This window comes from Carettochelys insculpta, chromosome 6, assembly GCF_033958435.1.
Source record: "Carettochelys insculpta isolate YL-2023 chromosome 6, ASM3395843v1, whole genome shotgun sequence".
Taxonomy (NCBI): domain Eukaryota; kingdom Metazoa; phylum Chordata; order Testudines; family Carettochelyidae; genus Carettochelys; species Carettochelys insculpta.
In genome coordinates, this window is record NC_134142.1 from 126,693,117 (window position 1) to 126,718,222 (window position 25,106).

The 25,106-nt window shown below is 57.2% G+C and overlaps 2 protein-coding genes across 8 annotated transcripts in view; one reads left to right on the top strand and one right to left on the bottom strand.

The window, feature by feature from the left end:
* Window positions 1–3,265: 3,265 nt before the first annotated feature.
* Window positions 3,266–19,684, bottom strand: RABEP2 (rabaptin, RAB GTPase binding effector protein 2). Of its 7 annotated transcripts, none has more exons than XM_074998473.1 (14): window positions 19,550–19,684; window positions 18,819–19,082; window positions 17,238–17,386; window positions 15,380–15,499; window positions 14,906–15,241; window positions 14,377–14,481; window positions 13,937–14,035; window positions 13,656–13,787; window positions 5,934–6,123; window positions 5,649–5,704; window positions 5,357–5,455; window positions 4,711–4,797; window positions 4,346–4,462; window positions 3,266–4,084 (listed from the first exon to the last, which is right to left on the bottom strand). In XM_074998473.1, the coding sequence occupies exons 1-14, from the start codon at window positions 19,581–19,583 to the stop codon at window positions 3,983–3,985; spliced, it is 1,890 nt and encodes a 629-aa protein (XP_074854574.1). In that variant the 5' UTR covers window positions 19,584–19,684; the 3' UTR covers window positions 3,266–3,982. The 7 variants fall into 7 exon arrangements, with proteins under 7 accessions (XP_074854574.1, XP_074854570.1, XP_074854569.1 ...); XM_074998469.1 differs by having other exon boundaries at window positions 5,793–6,123; XM_074998468.1 differs by lacking the exons at window positions 18,819–19,082; window positions 19,550–19,684 and having other exon boundaries at window positions 5,793–6,123; window positions 15,380–15,493; window positions 17,238–18,567.
* A 2,105-nt stretch (window positions 19,685–21,789) lies between these two features.
* CD19 (CD19 molecule) overlaps window positions 21,790–25,106 on the top strand; it is a 52,500-nt gene continuing 49,183 nt past the window's right edge. The window contains exons 1-2 of the mRNA XM_074998635.1: window positions 21,790–21,907; window positions 22,493–22,765. Coding sequence (XP_074854736.1) covers window positions 21,790–21,907; window positions 22,493–22,765 — 391 coding nt within the window. The remainder of the gene's footprint in view (window positions 21,908–22,492; window positions 22,766–25,106) is intronic.

Genomic DNA, 25,106 nt, shown 5'->3' on the forward strand with positions numbered 1-25,106 from the left:
CTTTAAATACCCCTGTGAACTCCCCCCCACCACTCATGCATCTGATGAAGCGAGTCTTTGCCCACGAAAGCTTATGCTCCAAAACATGTTAGTCTATAATGTGCCACAAGACTTCTTGTTGTTCTCGAAACCACAAACTAACACGGTTACCTCTCTGATACTTATAAGGGATAAACAGGGATTCCTTCATGTGGATTCTGCATCAGGAACTCACAAAACAACTTTCAGAAAGCACCAGAGCAGCAGTTTGGTTTGCAAATTTCCAGACTGGCTGGGAGGGGGCAGTATCCCTGAGAGCATCAATGGCCCAGCTCTTGCTAGAAGGGAGGGCACGACCAGAGAGATCAGATTTCCACCTCAGGGGGCAAGAGAGGAGATTAGAACTTTATGGTGCAAAGAAAGGCCTCAGCCATTTAGCCCCAAAATACCAGATTCTCAAGGATGTTACACGAAGGTTGTGGTCTACCAAAAAGCTATGTGAATGTACAATTGCAATGGGTTTGTTCTTGTTACTCACGCTGACTGCTGTAACCAAGGGGTGCTGCTACCAGAAGCTGTAGAATTGTACCATGCACTGAATGTTTGGAAAGAGCCATGTAACATGATGATATGGCTGTATAAGCATGAATTGTACATTGAAGAAGTTTGTAATTCCAAAATGTCACCCTTGTTCCCTGTTAACTAGTCTTGCAACCTCTCACATGAGAAGGAACATTCCAAACCAATTGTGTGGCATGGAAGGGGAAACTGAGGCACACAACCATTTTGGTGGTCTGTGGAAAGCATTTGTACCTTCCTTTACTGGACTTTAACTGAATTCCAAACATTTGCTGGAGCAGCTGCAGGGACTGGTGGGCAGATGGGGCAGGGCCCAGACCAGAAAAGAACTGTTTGATCTACTGGTGCTGCAGCAGCTGTATGGGATCTGCCTGCCCAACTTGAGAACGCGGCTGATGGACTGGAGACCGAAGCAGGGAGACCAACCAACCAACCCGAGGGAACCAACAGGACTTGCCTGGCTGCGTTACATGAAAGGGGCCAATACCAAGCTCCTGCCGTGTAGCCTCCCCCTGCAGGATTACAAGGTGGAGGTGGTGCACATCAAGGAGAACACAGAGGGTACAGCTGATGCCCTATCACAGGGGAAGACCCCGAACTTCCCCAGGTCATCGGCTGAGTGACCCCGCTCAGTTCGGTCTGGAAGCGAGGAAGAGATGTGCTGGAGTGGGGTATATGTGTGTGTCCATGTGTGTCTCACAGAGGGTGTGGGGCTCCTGTTGAAGGTAACCTGGCAACCATGTGACACCTTGGGGCTGGGGGAGAGAGAGACAAAGGAGGGGGCAAGGCCCTGGCTCCGGGGACCCCTCGGGGCCTCCTCTCCCCAACACGGATTGGACTGGCTGTCTCCACCGGCTGCACTGACTCCTCTGTACGACGCTGTGTCCTGTCAGCTAATAAACCTGCTGTTCTCCTGCAAAGTGAGAGTCACTCCTGCCTGCAGACAGGGTGCAGAGCTTGGAGACCCGAACCCCCTCACACTTGTCCCATTTCAGGTGCACCCTTGCTATGGGTACCTTGAAAAGGGGTCCCATCAATTCCTGTTACAGTCAGGGCCAGTGCCACAAGCCGGGGTGGGCCAGCATCACATCTAGGCCACAGGGTTCTGGGACACAGGCGTTTCTCCCATCCACCTCGAGGGGTGTGAGACACTTGTGCCGCAGAAGCAGCCCTGCCCCTCCTCTGTAAACCGAGCCCTGAGCATTTGGGCACCCTGAGGAGCTGGTCCCAAGTTAAGGACGTACTGTCAGCCCCCGCTCCCTGGGCAGCCAGCCCCTCTGGCTGCTGGGACTCCATCCAGTTTACCCTGTAAGCCCCGGGCCTGCTCAACCTGTCTGGGAATTTGGGGCACTGGGCCTTTCTATGCCCTTTCCACCCACAGTGATAACAGCCCAGGTCGTGTTGTGTTCCTTGGGCCAACTGCTCTGTCCAGGCCCTTGCTGGCCCTCTGGGAGGTGGATGGGTGGTCATCCTTTCCTGGGTTTGCTCCATAGGTGATCCCCACTGTCTTACAGCCAGGAACCCATCTGTTTGGGATTCCTTTTCTCTTTGGGACTCCCCATCCCCCTGGGATTCTCTTTCAAACCTGGGCGGGCTGGCTGGCTGTGGACTCATCCACCAGCTTCCCTGCACCATGAGAGTCCTCTGGCTTCTGGTCCTCAAGCCAGAGCCTCAGGTCAGGTGGACACACTCCACAGAACTGTTCCAGGATCATCAGCTTGACCAGGCCCTCGATGGTCTGGAGTCCCTTCCCAAAACACCCACTTGGGGTAGTATTGTATCAGGCAGGAGGCCAGGTCCACATAGGTCTTCTCTGGCCTCTTCTGCACAGCCCAAGGTCTGACTTCAGGAGTCAGGTGTAATCCATCTCCCCACCGTTCCCCAGGTGCCGACTCACCGGCTGCAGCTGCAGCGCCGCGCCGCACAGTTCCCAAAAATTGCTTTGTTCTGCCTCCAGCTCCCCTGGCTCTCATGAGCCTCCTTCCTTCTACTATGCTCAGTCAGTTTCTGCTGGGAACTCATCTGCAGGTGCAGTGCATCCCACTCCTACCACCAGCTGTCATGGGGTTCAGGGGTACCCAAGCGCCGCACCGCTCAGTGCAGAGGTGTCAGTACAGCCAGCAGAGACAGTCATTCCAACTCATCTTGGGGAGAGGAGCCCGAGGGGTGCCCCATCTGGGGTCTAGCTTTCCCCTCAGCACATTGCCACACATCCAGCCTGACTCTCACACACCCACCCCCCACTCCTCACACTGGCCCCCAACCCACACACACTCACCTGCCCTGACTGGCCCCCGCTCCGGACACCCTTACCCGCCCTGGCTGGCCCCCCCTTGCACCCTAGCACATCCCAGTCAATCCCCACAGCTCTCTTCCCCCACACCCGCTCCATCCCTCCCCACAACACACACACCAGGCCACCCTGGTTGGCCCCACAACCTCTCCCCACCTTCCCAGATATTGCAGTGCTTCAGAATCCCAGAGGCAAATAAAACGCCAAAAATGAGTTTAATAAACCCAACACTGCTGTGCAAGGTGGGATTTAGGATTCTGGGGCACGTTGGACTGGCGTGTAGGGCAAGGGTGATGGTGTTCAAGGCAGCCCATCTTTGCCAATGCTGCCTTCATGATCATCCCACCTATGCCCCGCTGCCAGGGGCAGCTGCATAACATTAAAGCTGACCAACAGATACAGAAGATTCAGAGGGGATGTTTACAGCACCTTTATTAACCCCGCACACAAAAGTAGGCTGGTGGAGTGTTGAGACAAGTTGGCCTTGCTTGGCCCAGCCCACCCGATCCATGCTGGGAGGAGGGGAAACAGAAGACAGGCACCTAGCTGGAGCTGCCCTCCCCACTCCTCCCGAGCCCACTTTCTTCCTCAGTGTTACTGACAGTAAGAGATGCCATCTCCTCAGGCAGCAACCGGAGCCAGAGCTTTGTTTGTTCTGGTACTTGCCGGTTCTGAATACTGGCACCTCAGCAGCCCCACCCATGGGACTGGCTGAGGATGCGGGCGGACCAGCTGCTCTTTTTTGTTTTAAAAAAGGCACTGGCCAGAGCCAAGCCCTGACTTCCACCCTAAGAGGCTCCCTCTTGTGGGGATGAGGGGGGAAGGGTCAGAGAAAAGCTGCCTGTTTGGTTAGTATGCAGGCTGGGGGCAGTGACCCCTGCCCAGCAGTGCAGGGACAGAAGGGAGCTGGGCATCTCTCACCAGGCTGACTACCTCAACCCCCAAGAGGCACCTTGGGAGAGGGGTTAGTAGGGGATGGGCAGTCCAAGCCTGACCTGTGGCACAGGCAAGGTCCAAGGCCTTCCTAATGAGAAGGCAAACGGATCAGCCTCATGGACCCCCACCAGGGGATGGCATATGTGGGGGGTGAGGGGTGGAAACTGTGTCCCAGCCCCTTGCTGTCCAAGCTGCTCAGGGCTCCTTGAGCTCTGCCACATCCTTCAGCTGTGTCCCATCCACAATGCTGCGCACATGCTCCAGTGAGGAGGCCTGGCGGATGCGCTCCAGCTGCACCTGAGAGCATGAGAGAGAAGCTGCAGGGCTCCCTCCCAGGTTCGTCCTTGCAGTGCCCTCCTACTTGCCTGACCTCACCTCCTACTCCAAGACCTTCTGCCCCCAACCAATCCGCTCCCTCCCCTGCATCCACCTCTGCACCTCACCCTAGTCTCTAGGCATCACATAACCTGGCCCCTAGAAACAGACCCCCCACACCCCTCCAAGTTCCTCCCTATAGGGTACAGATCAGACCCGCTGCAAGACACCACCAGCCTATACCTGCAGAGCCTGTGAGAGGCGCACAAAGTCCCTCTGCACCTGCTCACTGGTGTCCAGCTCTGCCTGCAAACGCTGCAGCTTCCCCCGCTGCTCAGACAGCACGGCCTCCAGCCTGGCCTGGGAGAGAGACCATCACAGCCTGGGATCAACCCTCTCCCCTTCACCCAACTCCTCTGTACTCCCCCTCCAGCCCGGCCTTGGGGAGAGACCATCACAGCCTGGGGTCAACCCTCTCCCCTTCACCCAACTCCTCTGCACTCCCCCTCCAGCCCAGCCTGGGGGAGAGGCCGTCAGAGCCTGGGAACAACTCAGACTCCCTCCAACACATCTGCATCCCTCCCCCAGCAGAGCCTGGGATGTAGAACCTTGGAACCAGCCTCAGTGGAACACATGATGAGGGATCTTTCATGCCCTGCTGGGAGGCTGGTTCCAGAGGAGTCAGGGGAGACGTGCTGGAGGATGAGGAACAAGAAATTTGCAATCAGGTGTGGGGCGCAATTTCCACGCCCCATTGCCTGTGCCCAGATAATTTCACCGCCCAAGGTGCTGTGGCAGAGGGGAGTTGAATGAACCCTTCACCCCTTCTACCTCACAGTGGCATCCACCCAGCTGCAAGGGGTTCCTGGCTCAGGTCAGTCACACGCAGCTAGACATGGCTCTGGCAGTGACACAGGCGGGCCCAGCAAGCCCCTGGCCTGGGGGCACGCTGCAGCCCTGCCCAATGGAGAACTGAACCAGAAGGTCCCCGGCCTGGCCAGGAGGGGAAAAGGCTGTAGCAAGTTGCTGAAACAGCTGACCTGGGCTCTCACAGGGAAGGGCTCGACACGCGGCTAGGCCCTGCCCAGGCTGCGCTGTTCCAGCAAGGGTATGTGGCAGCAGCACTCCCCAAAGGCCAAGGCCGAATCCAGCAGGAGCTGGAGGCAGATGAGGAACGCCCCAATGGGACAGAAAAGCTGGGGCACCAAGGATTGCTGAGTGGGATGTTGTGCGGGGCTGGCTCAGCTCACTCACCTTCTCCTGTTCCCAGGTCTGACCCTGTTGGTCATGTTGGGCAAGGTCCCCCTGAAGGCGCTGCACGTCCTGCTCCAGCCCCTGGGCCCGCTGCTCTGCCTGGAGGAGAGGAACCAATGTGACCCCTTTGTCTCCTCCACATATACCCCCAATGCTCTTCCTGGGCCAGGGTCAGTGTATTTCTCCCCCAACCCTGCCGGAAGAGTTCAGCACAGCCTTTGGGAGGCACGGAGCAGGCTGCTCACCATTCCAAAGGGTCCCCTCCTGCTCCACCACCCCATTCCACCCTCACCTGCTCCAGCTGCTGCTGCAGCCGCTCCATCTCTGACCGCACGCTGCACAGGGAAGCTGGGGAGAGACAGGCGGGGCAGGGGGTGAGTCACTGGGCAAGGGAGCCAGACAGACACGCCTGCCCCCTCCCCCAGTCCCCACTTACCCTCCATGAGCTCTGTGCACAGGCCAATGCAGCCGGAGCAGGCATGGGGGCAGACAGAGAGAGACAATGTTTCATCATGGGAGGAGCCATGACACCCCAGCCTGACCCTCTTCCCCATCACCCGTGCATCAGCCCCCTTACGGCTCTCCTCGCGCTGGGCCCCCAGCTGGGCCTCCAGGACGCCCTGCAGCCGTGCCCGAGCGGCTTCCTCCTCCTCCAACTGCTCACGAAGGGCGACGATCTCAATGCGCAGCCGCTCGCTCTGGTGCTCACTGCTCTGACGCAGGGTGCCAGCCTCCTCCTGCTGCTGGCGCACCAGGGCCTGCAGCTCCTGGCAGGGTAGGAGAAGAGCTGTATCCCCAGGTGCTAGCGCTGCTGCTCCCGAGGACTGGAGGAGCTGTACCCCACAAACCAGCACTGCAGCTCCTGAGGCAGGGGAGCGGGGAGCTGTACTCCATATGCCAGTGCTGCAGCTCCTGAGGGCTGGGGAGGAGGTGTATCCCACAAACCAGCACTGCAGCTCCCGAGGGCTGGGGGGGAGCTGTACCCCATATACCAGCACTGCAGCCCCTGAGGGCTGGGGGGGAGCTGTACCCCATATACCAGCACTGCAGCCCCTGAGGGCTGGGGGGGAGCTGTACCCCATACACCAGCGCTGCAGCCCCTGAGGGCTGGGGGGGGAGCTGTACCCCATACACCAGTGCTGCAGCCCCTGAGGGCTGGGGGGGGGGAGCTGTCCTGCAAGAGGCCAGCACTGCAGCCCCTGAGGGCTGGGGGGGAGCTGTACCCCATACACCAGCACTGCAGCCCCTGAGGGCTGGGGGGGAGCTGTACCCCATACACCAGTGCTGCAGCCCCTGAGGGCTGGGGGGGAGCTGTACCCCATACACCAGTGCTGCAGCCCCTGAGGGCTGGGGGGGAGCTGTACCGCAAGAGGCCAGCACTGCAGCCCCTGAGGGCTCGGGGGAGCTGTACCGCAAGAGGCCAGCACTGCAGCCCCTGAGGGCTCGGGGGAGCTTTACCCCATACACCAGCACTGCAGCCCCTGAGGACTGGGTGGGAGCTGTATCCCCTACACCAGCACTGCAGCCCCTGAGGGCTGGGGGAGCTGTACCTCATACACCAGTGCTGTAGCCCCTGAGGGCTGGGGGGAGCTGTCCTGCAAGAGGCCAGCACTGCAGCCCCTGAGGGCTGGGGGGGGAGCTGTATCCCCTACACCAGCACTGCAGCCCCTGAGGGCTGGGGGGGAGCTGTACCCCATACACCAGCGCTGCAGCCCCTGAGCGCTGGGGGGGGAGCTGCACCACAAGAGGCCAGCACTGCAGCCCCTGAGGGTTGGGGGAGCTGTACCCCATACACCAGTGCTGCAGACCCTGAGGGTTGGGGGAAGCTGTACCCCATACACCAGCACTGCAGACCCTGAGGGCTGGGGGGGGAGCTGCACCACAAGAGGCCAGCACTGCAGCCCCTGAGGGTTGGGGGAGCTGTACCCCATACACCAGCACTGCAGCCCCTGAGGGCTGGGGGGGAGCTGTACCCCATACACCAGCGCTGCAGACCCTGAGGGTTGGGGGGGAGCTGTACCCCATACACCAGCACTGCAGCCCCTGAGCGCTGGGGGGGGAGCTGCACCACAAGAGGCCAGCACTGCAGCCCCTGAGGGTTGGGGGAGCTGTACCCCATACACCAGTGCTGCAGACCCTGAGGGTTGGGGGAAGCTGTACCCCATACACCAGCACTGCAGACCCTGAGGGCTGGGGGGGGAGCTGCACCACAAGAGGCCAGCACTGCAGCCCCTGAGGGTTGGGGGAGCTGTACCCCATACACCAGTGCTGCAGACCCTGAGGGCTGGGGGGAGCTGTACCGCAAGAGGTCAGCACTGCAGCTCCTGAGGGCTGGTGGGAGCTGTACCCCATACACCAGCACTGCAGCCCCTGAGGGCTGGGGGGGGAGCTGTATCCCCTACACCAGCGCTGCAGCTCCCTTTTCTTTATTTCAGTCTTCACCAAGAAGGTGGTGCAGAAATGCCTAACATAATGCACGCTAGTGGGAAGTGGGTAAGTTAAGAGGATAAACTGAAAAAAAAGAACAAGTTAAAAATCACTTAGAAAAATTAGATGTCTGCAAGTCACCAGGGCCTGATGAAATGCATCCTAGAATACGCAAGGAGCTGATAGAGGAGGTTTCTGAGCCTTTAGCGATGATCTTTGAAAAGTCCTGAAAGTGAGGAGATTCCAGAAGACTGGAAAAAGGCAGACACAGTGCCCATCTGTAAAAAGGGAAAAAAGAACAACCCAGGAAACTACAGACCAGTCGGTTTAACTTCTCTGCCAGGAAAGATAATGGAGCAAATAGTTAAGGAATTCATCTGCAAACATCGGGAAGAAAATGAGGTGATAGGTAACAGCCAGCATGGATTTGTGAAGAACAAGGCATGCCAGACCAATCTGATAGCACTTTTTTGACAGGATAAGAAGTTTTGTGGATGAGGGAGAAGCAGTGGATGTGATATACCTAGACTTTAATAAGGCATTTGACACGGTCTCGCATACTATTTTTATCCATAAACTAGGCAAATACAACTTAGATGGGGCTACCACAAGGTGGGAGCAAAACTGGCTAGATAACTGGTCTCAGAGAGTAGTTATTAATGGTTTGCAATCCTGCTGGAACGCCATAACAAGTAGGGGTCTACAGGGATCTGTTTTAGGACCAGTCCTGTTCAATATCAACAATTTAAATATTGGTAAAGAGTTTGCTTATTAAGTTTGCAGATGATACCAAGCTGTGAGGGGTTGCAACTGCTTTGGAGGATAGAGTCAGAATTCAAAATGATCTGGACAAACTGGAGAAATGGTCTGAGGTAAATAGGATGAAGTTTAATAAGGACAAATGCAAAGTGCTCCACTTGAGAAGGAACAATCAGCTTCATACTTATAGAATGGGAAGCGACCATCTAGGAAGAAGTACTGCGGAAAGGTATTTAGGGATCATAGTGGACAACAAGCTAAATACGAGTCAACAGTGTGGTACTTGTGCCAAAAAAGCAAACATGATTCTGGGCTGCATTAACAGGAATGTTGAGAGCAAGACAAGGGAAGTCATTCTTCCACTCTACTCTGTGCTGGTTAGGCCTCAACTGGAGTATTGTGTCCAGTTCTGGGCACCGCATTTCAAGAAAGACGTGAAGAAATAGGAGAAGGTCCAGAGAAGAGCAACAAGAATGATGAAATGTCTAGAGAATATGAGCTCTGAGGGATGATTGAAAGAACTGGGCTTGTTTAGTTTGGAAAAGAGAAGAATTAGAGGGGATGTGATAGCAGTTTCCAAGTACCTAAAAGAGGGTTACAAGAAGAAGGGAGAAAAATTGTTCTCCTTGGCCTCTGAGGATAGGACAAGGAGCAGTGGGCTTAAACTGCAGCAAGGGAAGTTTAGATTAGACATTAGGAAAAACTCCTTAACTGCCAGGGTGGTTAAACACTGGCATAAGTTACCTAGGGAGGTTGTGGAATCCCCATCACTGGAGATATTTAAGAGCAGGTTAGACAGACACCTGCTAGGGATGGTCTAGATGGTGCTTGGTCCTGCCAGGAGTGGAGGGGACTGGACTTGATGACCTCTCAAGGTCCCTTCCAGTTCTACTGTTCCATGAGTCTATGAAGGCTGGGGGCAGTTGTAGCCCAAGATGCCAGTGCTGCAGCTCTCGAGGGCTGGGGGAGCTGCACCCCAGTAGGCCAGCTCTGCTGCTCCAGAGGGCTGCAGGGAGCTGTACCCTCAGATGCCAGCACTGCAGCTCCTGGCTGGGGACTCCAACAGCAGCTCCTGGTGCGTTGGATCTACACAGGCCTGGGGTATAGCTCCTCCATCTCTGTATTAATCATTTTCATCGGAGTGTGGATCCGCTCCATATAGTCTCTGTATTAAATTGTTCCACCGACAACCTGCATATAACTTTGTATTAAGTCTGGTTACATAGAAACTCTGTGTGTGCATGTGCGCGCGCACATACTTTGTATTACGTCTTTTTCTAGAAATGCACAGGACTCTACCAAGTCTTTTTGCACAAACTCTGTGTAAGGAATGTGCCAGCAGGAGCTCAATGCTGCTGAAGAGTTGGGGAATACTGGGGAATATGTCCTTCAGAGATCATCTGCATGAAAATACAAAGGTGTGCATATGTAATACCTTGTAAAGAAAGCCTGATGGCAGCAGACAAAGCAATGAGGTTTTGTCTATTGTAAAAAACCATGTTGTTGTAAAGTCACAATTTACGCTATTGCCCAGCCTAAGAATTGTGGAGTTTCAACAACGCTGAAGTTTTGCGGGAGTACAGGGCAGTCATCACTAATACATAAGATATGGATTGCAGAGGGCTCCCGCGCCAGAGCACTGTGAAGGTGAAAGTGGGGAGACATAGTGGTTGTACTGGCTGGCTGGAACCCTTTTGCCTATACAGCTGTAAGACTGGTTTGACTAGTTCTCCCCGAACTGTTCAAGGGCAGCCCCAAAGATGGGGTCAAATTTAGCTACGACAGATCAGGAAACGGATCTTGGAGTTATAGTGGATAGTTCTCTGAAGACATCCACGCAGTGTGCAGCGGCAGTTAGTAAGGCAAATAGGATGTTAGGAATTATTAAAAAAGGGATCGATAATAAGACAAAAGATATCATACTTCCCCTATATAAAACTATGGTACGCCCACATCTCGAGTACTGCGTGCAGATGTGGTCTCCTCACCTCAAAAAAGATATATTGGCATTAGGAAAGGTTCAGAAAAGGGCGACTAAGATGATTAGGGGCTTGGAAAGGATCCCATATGGGGAGAGGCTAGAGAGACTGGGACTTTTCAGTTTGGAAAAGAGGCGATTGAGGGGCGATATGATAGAGGTATATAAAATCATGAATGGTGTGGAGAAAGTGAATATAGAAAAATTATTTACCTTTTCCCATAATACAAGAACTAGGGGACACCAAATGAAATTGATGGGTAGTAGGTTCAAAACTAATAAAAGGAAATTTTTCTTCACACAGCGCACAGTCAACCTGTGGAACTCCTTGCCCGAGGAGGCTGTGAAGGCCAGGACTCTATTAGGGTTTAAAAAAGAGCTTGATAAATTTTTGCAGGTTAGGTCCATAAATGGCTATTAGCCAGGGATAAAGTATGGTGCCCTAGCCTTCAGAACAAGGGCAGGAGATGGATGGCAGGAGATAAATCACTTGATCATTGTCTTCTGTTCTCCTTCTCTGGGGCACCTGGCATTGGCCACCGTCGGCAGATGGGATGCTGGGCTGGATGGACCTTTGGTCTGACCCAGTATGGCCATTCTTATATGTTCTTAAGATGAGTGTATAGTTATTCTACGAAAATCCACCTTGGTGGATACTGAGATGCTGTGGCTAGGCCCAGAGCTGAATGCCACTAGGAGCTGGAATCAGAGGGTTTTGCCTACAGCAAAAACCCACAAGACAGCAGCAGATGGCCGGCTGGTAGGAGCAGCAGCGAGCAGCCAGCAGGTGCGACTGGCAGTCAGCTGGCAGGAGGAGCAGCGGGTGGTCAGCAGGCATGACTGCTGGCAGCCGATGGGGCAGCTGGCTGGGAGCAAGCGAAACGCCAAACCAGCACAAAGGTGGTATTGCCTCAGGTTCCATGAGGGAATGCATCAGGGTGGTGTGTCAGGGCCTGCATGGACTGGGCCAAGGTGTAAGTGGGGCATTTGAAAAGGGGTACAAAAAAAGTTTCAGTGTGTGGCTTGGCTGTTTACAGTATTGGCTGGTGAGCCTGAGAGGCCAAGGACACTGCTCAGTCCATGTGAGCTGGGACAGTCACTTGAGGGCTGGTTATGAACTCTGGGTGTGGTATTTTCCCAAGCTGATGCCATGTGACTTTTCTCCCTCTTTCATCAAAAGCTTCTTTTCTACACTCAGACTCTGTGCTTGCGAGTGGGAAGCACTGCCCCTCTGAGGCACCCGGGGGGTGTGAATTTCCCAGGCTACTGGGTTGGGGCTTGAGCCGGTTCTGTGTGAGATGGATGAAAAGGAACCCCTAAGATGCTGAACACGACCCTAGTTGCTGCTGACTCCTTCTGGCAGAAGGGTCACATCTGTATTAAGTCTTTGGTACTAAATCTCTGCCCTTTCACTTAGCTGATGGACCAGTTGAGTGACTGAGGTGTGAACAGATAAGGCAGGAGAGACAACCACTTCTAGACAGTTGCAAGAGTTGGGGTGGGGATGGAGGCCGCATCCCAGGACAATGAGGCCTGTGAAGAAACTTAGTGAAAGAAGATGGAACAGATGGAGTCAGCATTGAATACCCACTTTTGGAAGCCCCCCTCTTTGAAGATGAATGTGGCAGCATTAAGGCCACACCAAGAAGGTGGCGCCCCATATGACTCCATGCATATGCATGGAATGACTCATACTGATTGTGCATATGATTACATTGCAAGAGAGGGGAGCTTCTATATCAATCTAGGGCATCTGGCAGGAGGACCATGGGTCTCGTGACCATCAGTGCACTGATCCAAATTGGCAGTGCCTGGCTCCACTCCCACTCCCACTCCCTCCTACTCTCATCTAACTCACCTGTGAAGTTCCCGGGGGACAGCTATTGGTAACAACTACAAGACAGAAAAGTAGTCATGTAGCACTTTAAAAACTAACAAAATTTATTAGGTGATGAGCTTTCATGGGACAGACCCACTTCTTCAGATCACAGCCTTACCAGAAGAAGCTCAATACACAAAGCACATAGGTCCAAAAATTGTTATCAAGGTTGGCAAATCAGAAAAATCGTTATCAAGGTTGGGAAATCAGAAGAGCAGAGGGGCAGCAGGAGGGCGGTGTGTGGGGTGGGGAAGTTAAGAGTTAGATAAAACAAAGTATGCAAGAGTGTCCTTATAATGGGTCAGGTAATTGCTGTCCCAGTTCAAACCATGTGTTAATGTGTCAAATTTGAATATAAATGACAGTTCTGAGCACTCTCTCTGTAAACAGTTGTTAAAGTTCCTTTTCAGTAAAACACAGACTTTCAGGTCATTAACAGAACGGCCCACTCCATGAAAATGCTGGCTGACAAGTTGGTGTCTTTGGAGTTTTGAGATGTCTGTTTTGTCTCCATTCATTCTTTGTCGAAGAGTGTTTGCAGTCTGTCCTATATACAGGGTGTGTGGGCATTGTTGGCACATGATGGCATATATGATGTTAGTTGAGAAACATGAGAATGTACCCGTGATTCTGTGACTAACCTGGTTAGGTCCAGTGATGGTATCCCCAGAAGAGATATGTGGGCAAAGCTTGTAACGGGGCTTGTTGCAAGGAAAAGTTCCAGGATTGGTATTATTGTGGTATAGCCTGCGGTTGCTAGTGAGAGTCCTCATAAGGTTGGGGGATTGTCAGTAGAAGAGAACAGGCCTGTCACCTAGGGCCTTCTGAGTGTGGCATCCCAGTTTAGGATAGGTTGTAGGTTTTTAATGATGGGTTGCAGTGGTTTGAGTTGGGGGCTGTAGGTAATGACCAGTGGTGTTCCGTTACTGGCTTAAACACACAGCGTGCCTGTGTACGTGTAAGTGTGCTACAGAGATAGATAACTCACGTGCATATGACAAGTGTTCCTACTGTCCCTTCAATAAACGTGGTGCATTGCCTTTTCTGAAAAAAATCCCGGGTGCTTCTTACAAGCACGACACCAATGCGGCAGCTCAGAGAACTGAGACCCATATACCTCTACTCTGCTACCTACAGCTCCTGGGAGGAACTGGAGGTTTGCAGAGAAGTGAGCCCCATGGGCCCTACGGATTTCTCCAGCCAGGGGTATGTCAGAGAGATGGCCTAGAATCCACCCCCCACCCCACCACCAGTACCTGCACAGAGCTGGGCAGTGGTGGCTTCTCACTGGGCTCCAGGGGGGCCCGGGAGCCCCGCAGTCCCTCATTCTCCTCACTCAGCCGCTGCACCTCATAGCTCAGCCGCTTGTGGGAGGATGCCAGGTCAGCCTGGGGAGGGGAAGTTGTAAGCAGAGAGTGGCCTCACCCCAAACCCATGTCTTCCCCCCCAACCCCAATTCCCCAGCCACTAATACTCCCTTGCTTCAACCACCCTCCTCACCTGGAGTCTCCCACCCTGCCTGGCACCCCCTGCTCACTATCTGCTCCTGGGTCCGGTGCTGGGTCTGTGAGACTGTTGCCTGCAGGTTCTGCAGCAGCTGCTCCGAGTTCTGGATCTGATCCAGCAGCACCAGCACCTGGGAGAGACTCAGCCATCAGCAAGAACCAGCCTGGCCACAGGGAAAGAGGCTGCACATCACCGGTAAGGGGCACCTGCAGAGCTGGGGGTGCCCAAGGCTGGGCTGGCGGAGGCTGAGGGTCCAGAGTGAGGGGCACTGGCAGAGATGGACAGGGCTGGGCTGCCAGGTGCCATTGTAACATGGGCAGAGCTGAGGACAGGTGAGAGGCAAGAGGTAGGGGCTAGCTGGGGGTGATGGGGCACAGGCAAAGCTGAGGGGCTACCCTGAGCCATCAGGGGTTGTGGGTCAGAAATGAGGGGCACCAGCAGAGCTGGGTGAGGGGCGGCTACCCATGGTACCTGCTTGGCACAGTCCTCACTGCTCCGTCTCAGGGCGTCCTGCAGCTGCAGTTTTTCCTGCATCGCCATCTCCAGCTGCTGCAGGGTCTCCTGATGATGCTTTGCCTGTGGGGGCAAAACCTGGGGTTGCCCTGTCCCAGCTGCATCCCTGCCCCCAGTGCCATCACCTCCCCACTCCCACAGCATCTCCACAACCCAAAACCCTGCCGCCCTGCTCTCCCCAACTCCATCCCCTCCCACCCCCAACCCGGCCGCCCAGCTCCCCCCGCCCCAACCTCCATCCCCTCCTATCCCCAACCTGGCCACCCAGCTCCCCGCCATCCCCTCCACCCGGCCACCCCCCCACCTCCAACCCCTCCCGCCCCCAACCTGGCTGCTGTGCTCCTCCCCACAACTGCCATCAGCTCTCACCCCTCCAGGATCTCTGCTCCCTACAGCCTTGACCCCTGCTCCCACCATGTCTGGCACCTCCCCAGCTTCTCCAATATCTCTGCTCCCTACAGTGCTGCTACCTGCTCCCCCACCTCACCTTGAGCTGTAGCTGGGCCCACTCCCTGTCCAGCACCAGCTGGAAGCCGGGGGGTGGCAAGTAGATGCTCTCAGGCACCAGAGTGCCAGTGGACAGCAGGGAAGCTGTATCCTCATGCTCTGGGCTGGGCCGTCGCCGGGGCCGGGGGGAGCCAGCACTGGAGCTGGCAATGGAGAGGCTGTCGCAGCCACGGGCGAATGCCAGGCTCCCTCCTGACTCCTCCTCGCCTTCTGGCCCAGAGCCTTCATCCCCCTCCTCATTGGTTTGGGCAGGCACCACCTGGCTGGGGACCTCAGCGTCTGACAGCAGAGACTCCGACGAGCCGCAGAGTGAGCCCTGAGGGAAGGAGGCATGGGGCAGAACAAGCCCCCACTATCACCGCCTACGCCAGCCCTTCCCCACCACCCTCCTGCATGGCCCAGCTCTCCACCCACAGCACCCACGGCCCCCAGCAAGGCTCCTCTCTAGTCTCACCTCTGGGCCACGCAGTCCCCGGATCAGCCCCTCAGCCCGGGAGAGTTTCATCTTCAGCTGGGCAATCTCCTCCTCCATGGGTAGCACAATGCTGCGCAGCCGCTCGGAGTCCTCCTGCGCCTGGGCAGGGACACAGTGAGCCAGGGACCACGATGTCCCCACACCCCAGCCCCAGCCCCACAGCCCTACCTCCCACCCTTCAGCCCCAGCAATCAAAGTCCTCCTGCACCTCAGTGGAGATAGGATGATCCAGGAAGCCAAGTGCCCCCTGCCCCCATCCCCTTTTCCTGACACCACATCCCTGCCCCTCGCCCTTCCATTGCAGCCTCCCCAAGTCCTCCTGCACCTGGGCAGAGACAAGGTGAGTTAGGGACCCCAGTGCACCCTGCGCCCCAGTTCCTGCTCCCCAGACCAGACCCTCTTCCCCATGACCCCCACCCTCAACACCTTCTCCACAACCCTGACACCCACCCTTCATCCACATCTGCTTGGTGTCCTCCTGGGTGGGCACAGGGTGAGTTGGGGACCCCGAATGCCCCACACCCAACCCATAGCACCCATTCTCTGCACCTCCCCCACTTCAGCCACAGCTTCCCAGAGTCCTCCTGGGACATAAGAAAGGCCACATGGGGTCAGACCAAAAGCCTGTCCAGCCTAGTATCCTGTCTACCAACAGGGGCCAATGCCAGGGACCCCGAGGGACGGGACAGGACAAGCAATCCTCGAGTGATCATCCCCTTGTCCAGTCCTCATTTCTGGCAGCTGGAGGGTTAGGCACTCCCCATATAGTGTTGTGCTAACATGCCCTCCTGAACATCCCAAGGAAGGGAGAGCTAAGATCTGACAAGGTAAGAAGACTGGTCCTGTGCTTGCTTCACTGACATTAGGCTGGTTTGAGCAGATTTTTCTTCTGCCCAGCAACATTCCACAGCTACATCAAGTCAGTGCTCTGTTGTACAGCGTGCAAAGAACAGCTACAACGTTTGGTTCTGAGGGACAAGCAACCTGTGCTCCTTCCGGCTCTGCAGCTCTGGATTCTGCTGGACTCTTTCTCCAACCTTCCCGGCATCCTGTCACTTTCCACACCGACTGCACTGTGCAAGGAAATACCGCCTTTGGCTCAATTGTACCCACTGCCTCCTGGCACCTTTTGGGGGCTCTGGTTCTTCTAGGCCTCTGGCACAGGCCCCTCACCAGGGTCGCCTCTTCCAAGCGGAACAGTCCCAGTCTTCACCTCGGCTAGTACTGCAGCCATTCCATACCATCTGTGGTTGTCTCTGCCCTTTCCAGCTCCCATCACTCCGCTTGCAGCTGGGATGACTAGCACGCAGCGGTGTGCCAGGGCGGGCACACGGCACGTTTGTACAGGGGTCGGATGGCATTACCTGTCTCACCTGCTGTCCCAGCCCTTGTGATTCACAGCACTGTCTGGTCTGACAGGCACGGCCCATGGAGTGGCTGCTCTCATAGAACCAGCCGCAGCAACCGCATGATCTCTCTCCTGAGCTGCCACAGCTAACAAGCACTCAAGAAGATGGTCCTAGGGAGGGACAAGCTGTGCCACAGACCTCAAACCCCAAATCTCTCTGTCTCCAGCGCTCAGCCCTTCACCCACAGGGCCCTCCATCTACCCCTCTGCATGCTACACCCCACACAGCATCTTGCTGGATCTGGGAAGCCAGGGCCCCAGAGCCCTCCACATCTAATCTACGGCCCCCAGCACCTCCTACCCTTGTCCCACAGCCATTCAGATCCACCCACCCTCTACACCACTCAGAGTTACTCTGGTCCCAGGATCAATTTGGGGTTCCCCAACACCCCCTCCTCCACCCCAGGGGCTCAATCTCTCCAGCCTCACCTTCTCCATCTGCCGCTCCAGTGAGTCCAGGTGATTTTCCTGTGCCCGGTGTTGCTGCAGGCAGCTCAGCTCCCGGCCCCCCCACTGCCCCCCCCTGTGCAGTTCCTGCTGCAGGGCTGCAAGGCGCACCTCATAGCTGCTGATGGTGTCTGGGGAAGCAGCAGGGGACATTGTGAGGGGACACAGAGCACCAGTCCCACCCCACGCATGTCCCAGACATGTGGGAGTGGACCCATCCCCAGGCTGGGGCAGCACAGATGCATGCGTGTCTGTGTCCACCTTTTCTCCAAGCCAGCAGCTTGTGTCCAGCTTATCCAACACACACCCACCGCAAGGCACGGGGGCAGGCAGCAGTGGGTGAAGGGAGACTGCGTACTGGACTGGTGGCAGATGGGAAGAGAGCTGGGTGGATGGAGGCTGTGGGACGCATAAGGGGATAGAAATGGAGTGGTGGTAGGAACAGAAGGGACTGAGGTGCAGCACCAGGCATGCATATAGGGCAGCGGCAGACACGTGCACACAGAGGCGCATGTGGGGGCTGGGGCAGAGGGGGGTATATGGGTGGGGTCATGGATATGCACGTGGTGGGGATAGGACTACAGAAGAACTGGAAATGGTGGCAGTGTATGGAGGCTGTGGTAGGTGTACAAGGGTGACAGGCACACAGATACTGTGGAAGTATTGCAGGGGGCATGGGAGGAGGGTGATAGGTCTATGGGGATGCAAAGGGGGTTGTGACAGGCATCTGGAGGCCATGGGGGTGTACGGCAGAGGTGGATGTAGGAGGAGAGTGGTAGGCGTAAGGGGGTGTAGATGGGACCAGGACAAGCGTATGGTGTGTAGGCTGTAGTGCGTGTATGGAGATGGTGAGCATAAGAGAAGGTCTGTAAGATTATGGGACTTAGATGGGCCTGCGACAGGTGTCTGTGAGCCCTGGTGGGGGCACAGAGGTGGTGGATATAGGAGGAGGGAGGTAGGAGTCTGGGGGTGCAGGTGGGAGGGTGGCAGGTGACTGGGGGCTGTGGTGGGTGCACGGAGGGGGTGGATATAGGAGGAGGGCGGTAGGAGTGTGGGGGTGCAGGTGGGAGGGTGGCAGGTGACTGGGGCTGTGATGGGTGCAAGGAGGAGGTGGATCTAGGAGGAGGGTGGTAGGAGTGTGTGGGTGCAGGTGGGAGCATGGCAGGTGACTGGGCGCTGTGGTGTGTGTAAGGGGGTGTAGATGGGGGGTGCAAGGAGGTGCGGGATACAGGAGGAGGGCGGTAGGAGTGTGGGGGTGCAGGTGAGAGCGTGGCAGGTGACTGGGGGCCGTGGTGGGTGCACGGAGGGGGTGGATATAGGAGGAGGGCGGTAGGAGTGTGGGGGTGCAGGTGGGAGGGTGGCAGGTGACTGGGGGCCGTGGTGGGTGCACGGAGGGGGTGGATACAGGAGGAGGGCGGTAGGAGTGTGGGGGTGCAGGTGGGAGGGTGGCAGGTGACTGGGGGCTGTGGTGGGTGCATGGAGGGGGTGGATATAGAAGGCCGGTAGGAGTGTGGGGCGCGTGGGGAGTGGTATGACCCCATGGGTGTGCTGGACATGTCTCACCTTTGAGGATTGCCTGCAGAGAGGCCACCTCCTCCTGGCACTGGCGTTGCACGGCAGCCACAGCTTCCTGCTTAGTGCTCTCGCTCACGGTGGCCACAGCTCGGACCGTCTCCACCTCGGCCAGCGCAGCCGCCAGCTGCTCCTGCAGTGCCTGGATTGTCCCCTCAGCGTCTGGCTGAAGCTCAGTGCCAGCTGTCTCCACCACCACACCTGGGTCGGGGGGGGCTGCAGGCCCCCCGCCATGTTCCTCCACCCCACACAGCTCTGCAGGCAGAGATGGGGGGGTCACAGATCCAACTTGCCAGGGGCACTGCCCCTCCCCACCTACCATAAGCCCCTCCCCCTGGGCTTGCCCCCTGCTCCCCCACCCGCTCCCCAGGCCCCTCCCCCAGGGCTCACCCCCCACTACCCCCCACCCACTCCCTGAGCCCCTCCCCCAGGGCTCACCCCCCACTTCCCCCCTTGTCCCCGAGCCCCTGCCCCAGGGCTCATCCACTGCTTCCCCCCCTGCTCCCCAAACCCCTCCCCCAGGGCTCACCCACACTGCTTCCCCCCTTGTCCCCGAACCCCTCCCCCAGGGCTCACCCACACTGCTTCCCCCACCCCCGCTCCCTCAGCCCCTCCCCCAGGGCTCATCCACTGCTTCCCCCCCTGCTCCCCAAACCCCTCCCCCAGGGCTCATCCACACCGCTTCCCGCCCCCGCTCCCTCAGCCCCTCCCCCAGGGCTCACCCCCTGCTCCCCCCGACGGCCTCGTTCCCTCCATGTCCCGCTATGGCGGCTCCCCCGCTACAGGCTCCGCTTCCGGGTTTCGGTCCAGCTGGGCGCTGCCGGAAAGAGCCGAGCGGAGGCGGAGGGAGCCGAAGGCCCCAACTGGGCTGACAGGAAGAGGGAAGTGTTCGGGGGGGGGGCTGAAAGTCACCGGACATCCGGCCCTCCCTGGCAACCGTCCCTGCCAATCACCTGTCCCAGGCAACCGTCCGTGACAACGGCCCCTCCCTGGCAACCATCCCTGCCAATCACCTGACGCTAGCAACCGTTCCTGACAACGGCCCCTCCCTGGCAACCATCCCTGCCAATCACCTGTCCCAGGCAACCGTCCGTGACAACGGCCCCTCCCTGGCAACCATCCCTGCCAATCACCTGACGCTAGCAACCGTTCCTGACAACGGCCCCTCCCTGCAACCTCCCTGCCAATCACCTGTCCCTGGCAACCGTCCATGACAACGGCCCCTCTCTGGCAACCACCCCTGGCAACCACCCCTTTGGGGCCAGCATCCTTAGAAACCACGCTGGCGACCACCCCTACCAATCTGCTCTCTCTGGCAACCATCCGTGACAACGCTCCTCCTGGCAACTTGCAGCCAAAGGTTATCAACACTGACGGGAGCAGCAGGGACGTCCATACTCTACTTCGGGGAAGGTGTCTAAGAATATGGGTGCATGTGAGTAGCTCACATAGGGTATGGGATTCCTTCTGGCTATAACTTAGGCAACCAGGCCTGGCCATTTGTAACCTGGGCGACCAGGTAACAACTTTACTTCCTGGGCCAACTAGAAAAAAAGAGGGGTGAAGCCTGGCTGGTTTTTGCATTAGAACCTGGGTCAGTTAGAGGGAGTTAGTCTGGACGTGGGAGAGGAGCAAAGCAGTCTGGGTTCTCAGGCCTGGCGTTTCCTCTGGGGGACCTCCCCACCAATATCGTTGGACCGACTACTTCTGGTTGCTGTACTGATGACTCTGCACCATGCTGTGGCTCTGTCATCCAATAAACTTCCTCGTGCACCTGCTGACTGAGAGTCACTCCTGGCTGTGGATAGGGTTCAGAGCTTGGGGACCCCTGAACGCCTTTTATATGTGCCCCAGGAAGCCCCTAAAATCACCCCTAGAAATTTCCCAGCAGCCACCAAGGTAATCCCACCGTCCAGCAGCTCTCGTTGGTAACAAGCTCCTCCTTCCTCTCTCTGCCAGTGACTACCTCCTCCTGGCAACTGGCCCAGCGCACATATTTATCCGGCTACCGCCCCAGACAACTGCCCTGAGAAATCATGTTGCCCTGGCAAGCACTACTTTAGGGACCCTGGCAAGCCCCTCCCTCTACTGCACACATGAGCAACTCCTCCCTCAACACCTGTGGCACTGGGCTTGAAAAATACAGGGTTAGGCCTCACAGGCTGTTGTTACTACCCCCATCACCAGTGAACTAGGGCACTGCTGCCTGGTCTCTGGCCCTTCAGAAGTAGCATTTCCAGTGACCGTGGCTGTCCTGCCAACCCCTGACTCCAGGAGCTGAGTGTGTAGGGAGAACTTGGGACAAGCTGAGAACATGCTACCAGCGCCTGAGCAGAAAGCCGCTCTGACCCCCACCCCCATGCTCCCAGGGCAGCTGCAAAGGTGTTTACACCAACCCAGAGTCCCCTGGGGAGGTGTCAGGAAATGGGCAGGCTGTGTAGAGAAATGTTGCAGACACAGGGCCTGCACTGGGGTGGACAGGGAGCCTGGTGGGGATGTGAGTGGGTGTTACATGGGGTGGAGGGGACATACCAGGGAAGATGGGATGAAGACCCCCCAAATGGCAACACAGAACTCAGGGGCAGCAAGACAGGGTAGGCAGTCACAAGGAGGGGGATGTGTGGCGGGGGGGTTGGGGGATGTGGTCTGACCCCATCTCCTTTCCCTCCTGTTGCTGCCTACTCACAGGCAGGAAACCCCAGGGACATCCAGGCCTTGCCCCTCCAATCAGAGAATCTATGGGGCTGTACCACCATCCCCACCCACCAGCCGTGAAGCCCCATGACCCTTTCCCACCAGCTGCAGAGCCATGGCTGTCCCAAGGGACCTTCTGCTGAGAATGTCACGGTCCAGGGCCTCGCGCACCACAACCACACTTGTCTGCTGGAAATAGCAAGCTCTGTGCCTGCCCACCCTGGGGCCCACCCCTTGTCAGGGACCACAGGGCCATAGAGCACAGGGGATGGCGTCCACGCGGCATGGCTTGCTGCTGCTGCTGCTGCGGCTAAGCTGGGCTGGGGTGGCCTGGACCAGCTTTCCCCCCACTCAGAAGGAGACGGCCAGATGGGTCAACGTCACAGGTAGAGGCTCTGTGAGAAGATACTGTGCAGGCAGCCTGCGGAGGGATGAGCCTGGAGGGGGAGGCCGGGATGGATGGGGGTGGGGTAGGTGGGGCTAAAGGGGATGGGAACAGGGGATCTGCTGGGCCAAGGCTGGACCCATGTGATGTCTCAGGCGTGGCGAAGGCAGGCAGGGGTGAGAGAAGCTGAGCCAGGAGGTGGTGGGGCTGGGTGATACCTCGGAGGTGGAGGAAGCAGGGGATGGGAGGGAGAGGCTGGGGCAGGCAGTGAGGGGGCCGGGTGATGTCTCAGGGGTGGGGGAAGCAGGGGGTGGGTGGGAAAGGCTGGGCCAGGCAGTGGCTGGGCCAGGCGACGTCTCAAGGGTGGGGAAAGCAGGAGGTGGCTGGTGAGCTGTGGGAAGGGTGACTGGGCTGGGCTGGGCCAGAGCAGCCACAGTGAGGTGGCTGGTGTCCAAGATCAGGCCATGGCCAGGCTGGGGCCAGCTAGGGACAGTGACTGAGGGGGAGGCTCTGAATTTATGGGTGGGAAGGAGGCTGCCCCCCATTGCTGTTTTCCCATTTGTGTCTCTCCCTCCCTCCCCGCCAGTGTCAAAGGCTGCAGTCCTGCCATGTGGGGTGTCTGGGGCAGTGTATGGAGAGCCCCCTCCTCCATTCTCCTGGCTCTGGAAGGGTCCTAGGGGCAAGAAGCTGCTGAGCCTGAACATGACCCTAGGGGAGCTGCCCTTCCGCACCGGGATGGGCATCGGGGTCTGGGGGTCTCTGGTGCTGCCCAACGTCTCCACCTCAGATGCAGGCATATACAGCTGCCAGTGGGACCAGAGCCGTGCGAGGAACGTGCTGCTCAACGTTCTGGGGAGCCGTGAGTCATGGCAATCATGGGGCTGATGTGGGGGAGCTCTGGTAGAGGTGGGAGGGGGCTGGGGTGGGCCCGGCCCTGCAGTGACGGGGCTGAGCTGTGGCAGGCGGTGGTGTAGGAGGTAGCGTAGGGCTGGACTGGGAGCCGGAGGCAGAGGCAGAGGGTGTTTTGGGGAATGTTGAGGGGCTGATCCAGTGAGCCAGTCTCACAGGCTCCCAGGCCCCGGGCTCTCTCCACTGCAGGTAGCTCCTGGCAGTGTGACAAAGTGTGGTGAATTGTGCACGTGTGTGAGGTCTCTGCTGGCTGTGACCTAAGCCTGGTCATTTGTAACCTGGGCCACCAGGTAACACCTTTGCTTCCTGGGGCAGCTGTGATGAAGTGGTGAGTTTGCATGTGCATGTGAGAGTGAGAGAGACTCACACAGCGTGTGAGGTTCCTGCTGGGGTAACCTTAGCAACCAGGCCTGGTCATTTGTAACCTAGGCAACCAGGTGACACCTCTCTGGAGCCAGACAAAGGGAGAGGTAGAGCCTGGCTGGTTTTTTTAATTAAAAACTCAGGCGACTGGGGAGAGTTGCCTGGAGGTTGGAGAGGAACAGAGCACGCAGGTCCCTGGCAGGATCTCCAGGCCTGGGGTTCCCTCTGGGGATCTCCTCCCCCCAGTATGGGTCAGACAGAGAACTTCTGGTTGCTGTGCTGATGAGTCTGTACCACTTTGTCGCCTAATAAACCTTTTCTTCCACCTTCTGAGTGAGAGTCACTCCTGGCTGCAGATAGGGTGCAGAGCCTGGGGACCACTGAACCCCATCTCAGGGAGGAACACCCTTGGTGTGCAGCCCTACACCAATCCCAAGAAAGTCGCACTGTCTCTGTGGTTAGGCCTCCTGGCTCTGCCACCTCCTGGCACTTCACTGCTGAGCTTTTTGCTCTCCTGGCTGTGTCAGGGGTCCTCTTCTTCCTCCCAGAGAGGAGGTGATGTCTCAGGGGTGGAGGAAGCAGGGTGTGTGTGTGGGAGAGGCTGGGCGATGTCTCGGGGTGGGGAAGGCAGGGGGTGGGTGGGAGAGGCTGGGGAAGGCAGTGGCTGGGCTGGGTGATATCTCAGGGGTGGGAGAAGCCGGGGGGGGGGGGGGGGGGGAGAGGCTGGGGCAGAGGAAGCAAAGCCCTTACCCCCACCACACAGCAGAGGAACACAGGCAGTTTTCCAGGCCCTCATGGCTGATACCCCTTAGCACAGCATGGCTGTGTCTGGCCTGCACCCAGGTGTGCTCCAGCTCCCCCTCATCCAGCCAATTTCCCTCTAGCCTCTTCCATGACAGCCATCCCCATCCTTTGTCTTTAGTTCCACTAGGCTCCTCTGTCCTCAGCTCTTTGTAGAGCCACTGCCCAGAGCCTGCTGCCTCCCACTGCCAAGTCTTGGGTGCATCTTCAGGCAAGGTCCCACTAGTTCTCTGCAGCAACCCACCCCAGCCTAGTGCCAGGGGCACTGCACGCTGCCCTTACAGCCCTACTAGGCTCTCCATGGCCAAGCCCATGAGCTCAGGGAGCACTCCCCAGAACAACAGCTCACACTTCAACCCCACTTTCCCATTCATTGTCCCCTCCCAGCCACCCCTCAGCTAGTCCAGGGTCCCCTCACTCTCCTTCCAGACAACCCTGAAAAGGGGGCCCTGGGTCTTTCTCAGGCCTTCGGGAGTTTTGTGGCAGCCTTCACCTGGTGTGCTGGACACCAGCTGCCCTCTGATCCCCCACAGTTCAGCTTTCCCTTGGGGAACCCTTCCCTTGTACCAGGTGCTTTTCTCACCTGGTTCCTCCCCTAAAATCTTTCCTGATGGACTTGTAACACTGGGACTCCACAGGACCTCAGCTTCCTTCAGGAGGGACCTTTCTGTGGCTAAATGTAGCATTCAGCTGCCAGGATTAGAGGTTATGTTGCTCTGCCTCAGTTTCTCCATGTTGGGACCAGGCCTTAATCTCATCTTAATCTTAATTTACATCACCTGCAGCCAGTGACTCCAGCCAGTTCTCCAACCCATCAGCACCTCTTCTGGTAACAGATGGGCCCCATTTAGATGTAGGCTGACTACACTCATCTCTCGTTAAACGAGTACTTCATACGTCATTTAGGAGTACTTGCTTAAACGAGGGACACACTTACCTACCTTAGTTCACTCTATGAGCCTTACCCACCTCCGCACAGCTCCAACCACCCTCATCTGACCCCACCCCCCCTGCAGATCCAACCTGCTGCAGCCTGACCCCCTGCTGGCCCCACAGCCTGACACCCCACTGCTGCCTGCACTCCCTGTGGCCCCACAGCCCCAAACTGCGGCAGCCTGACGCCCCTG

Bases quoted from the DNA above. Each gene is read 5' to 3' on its own strand.
- RABEP2 (XM_074998467.1), bottom strand. From the start codon at position 17,768: ATGCGCCTCTGTGTGCACGTGTCTGCCGCTGCCCTATATGCATGCCTG. The intron at 14,036-14,376 runs GTACCATGGGTA...AGTCTCTCCCAG, and splicing joins GTGAGGACTGTGCCAAGCAG to GTGCTGGTGCTGCTGGATCA. The intron at 5,456-5,648 runs GTGAGGGTGGAA...CCTCTCCTCCAG, and splicing joins TGCAGCAGCAGCTGGAGCAG to GCAGAGCAGCGGGCCCAGGG.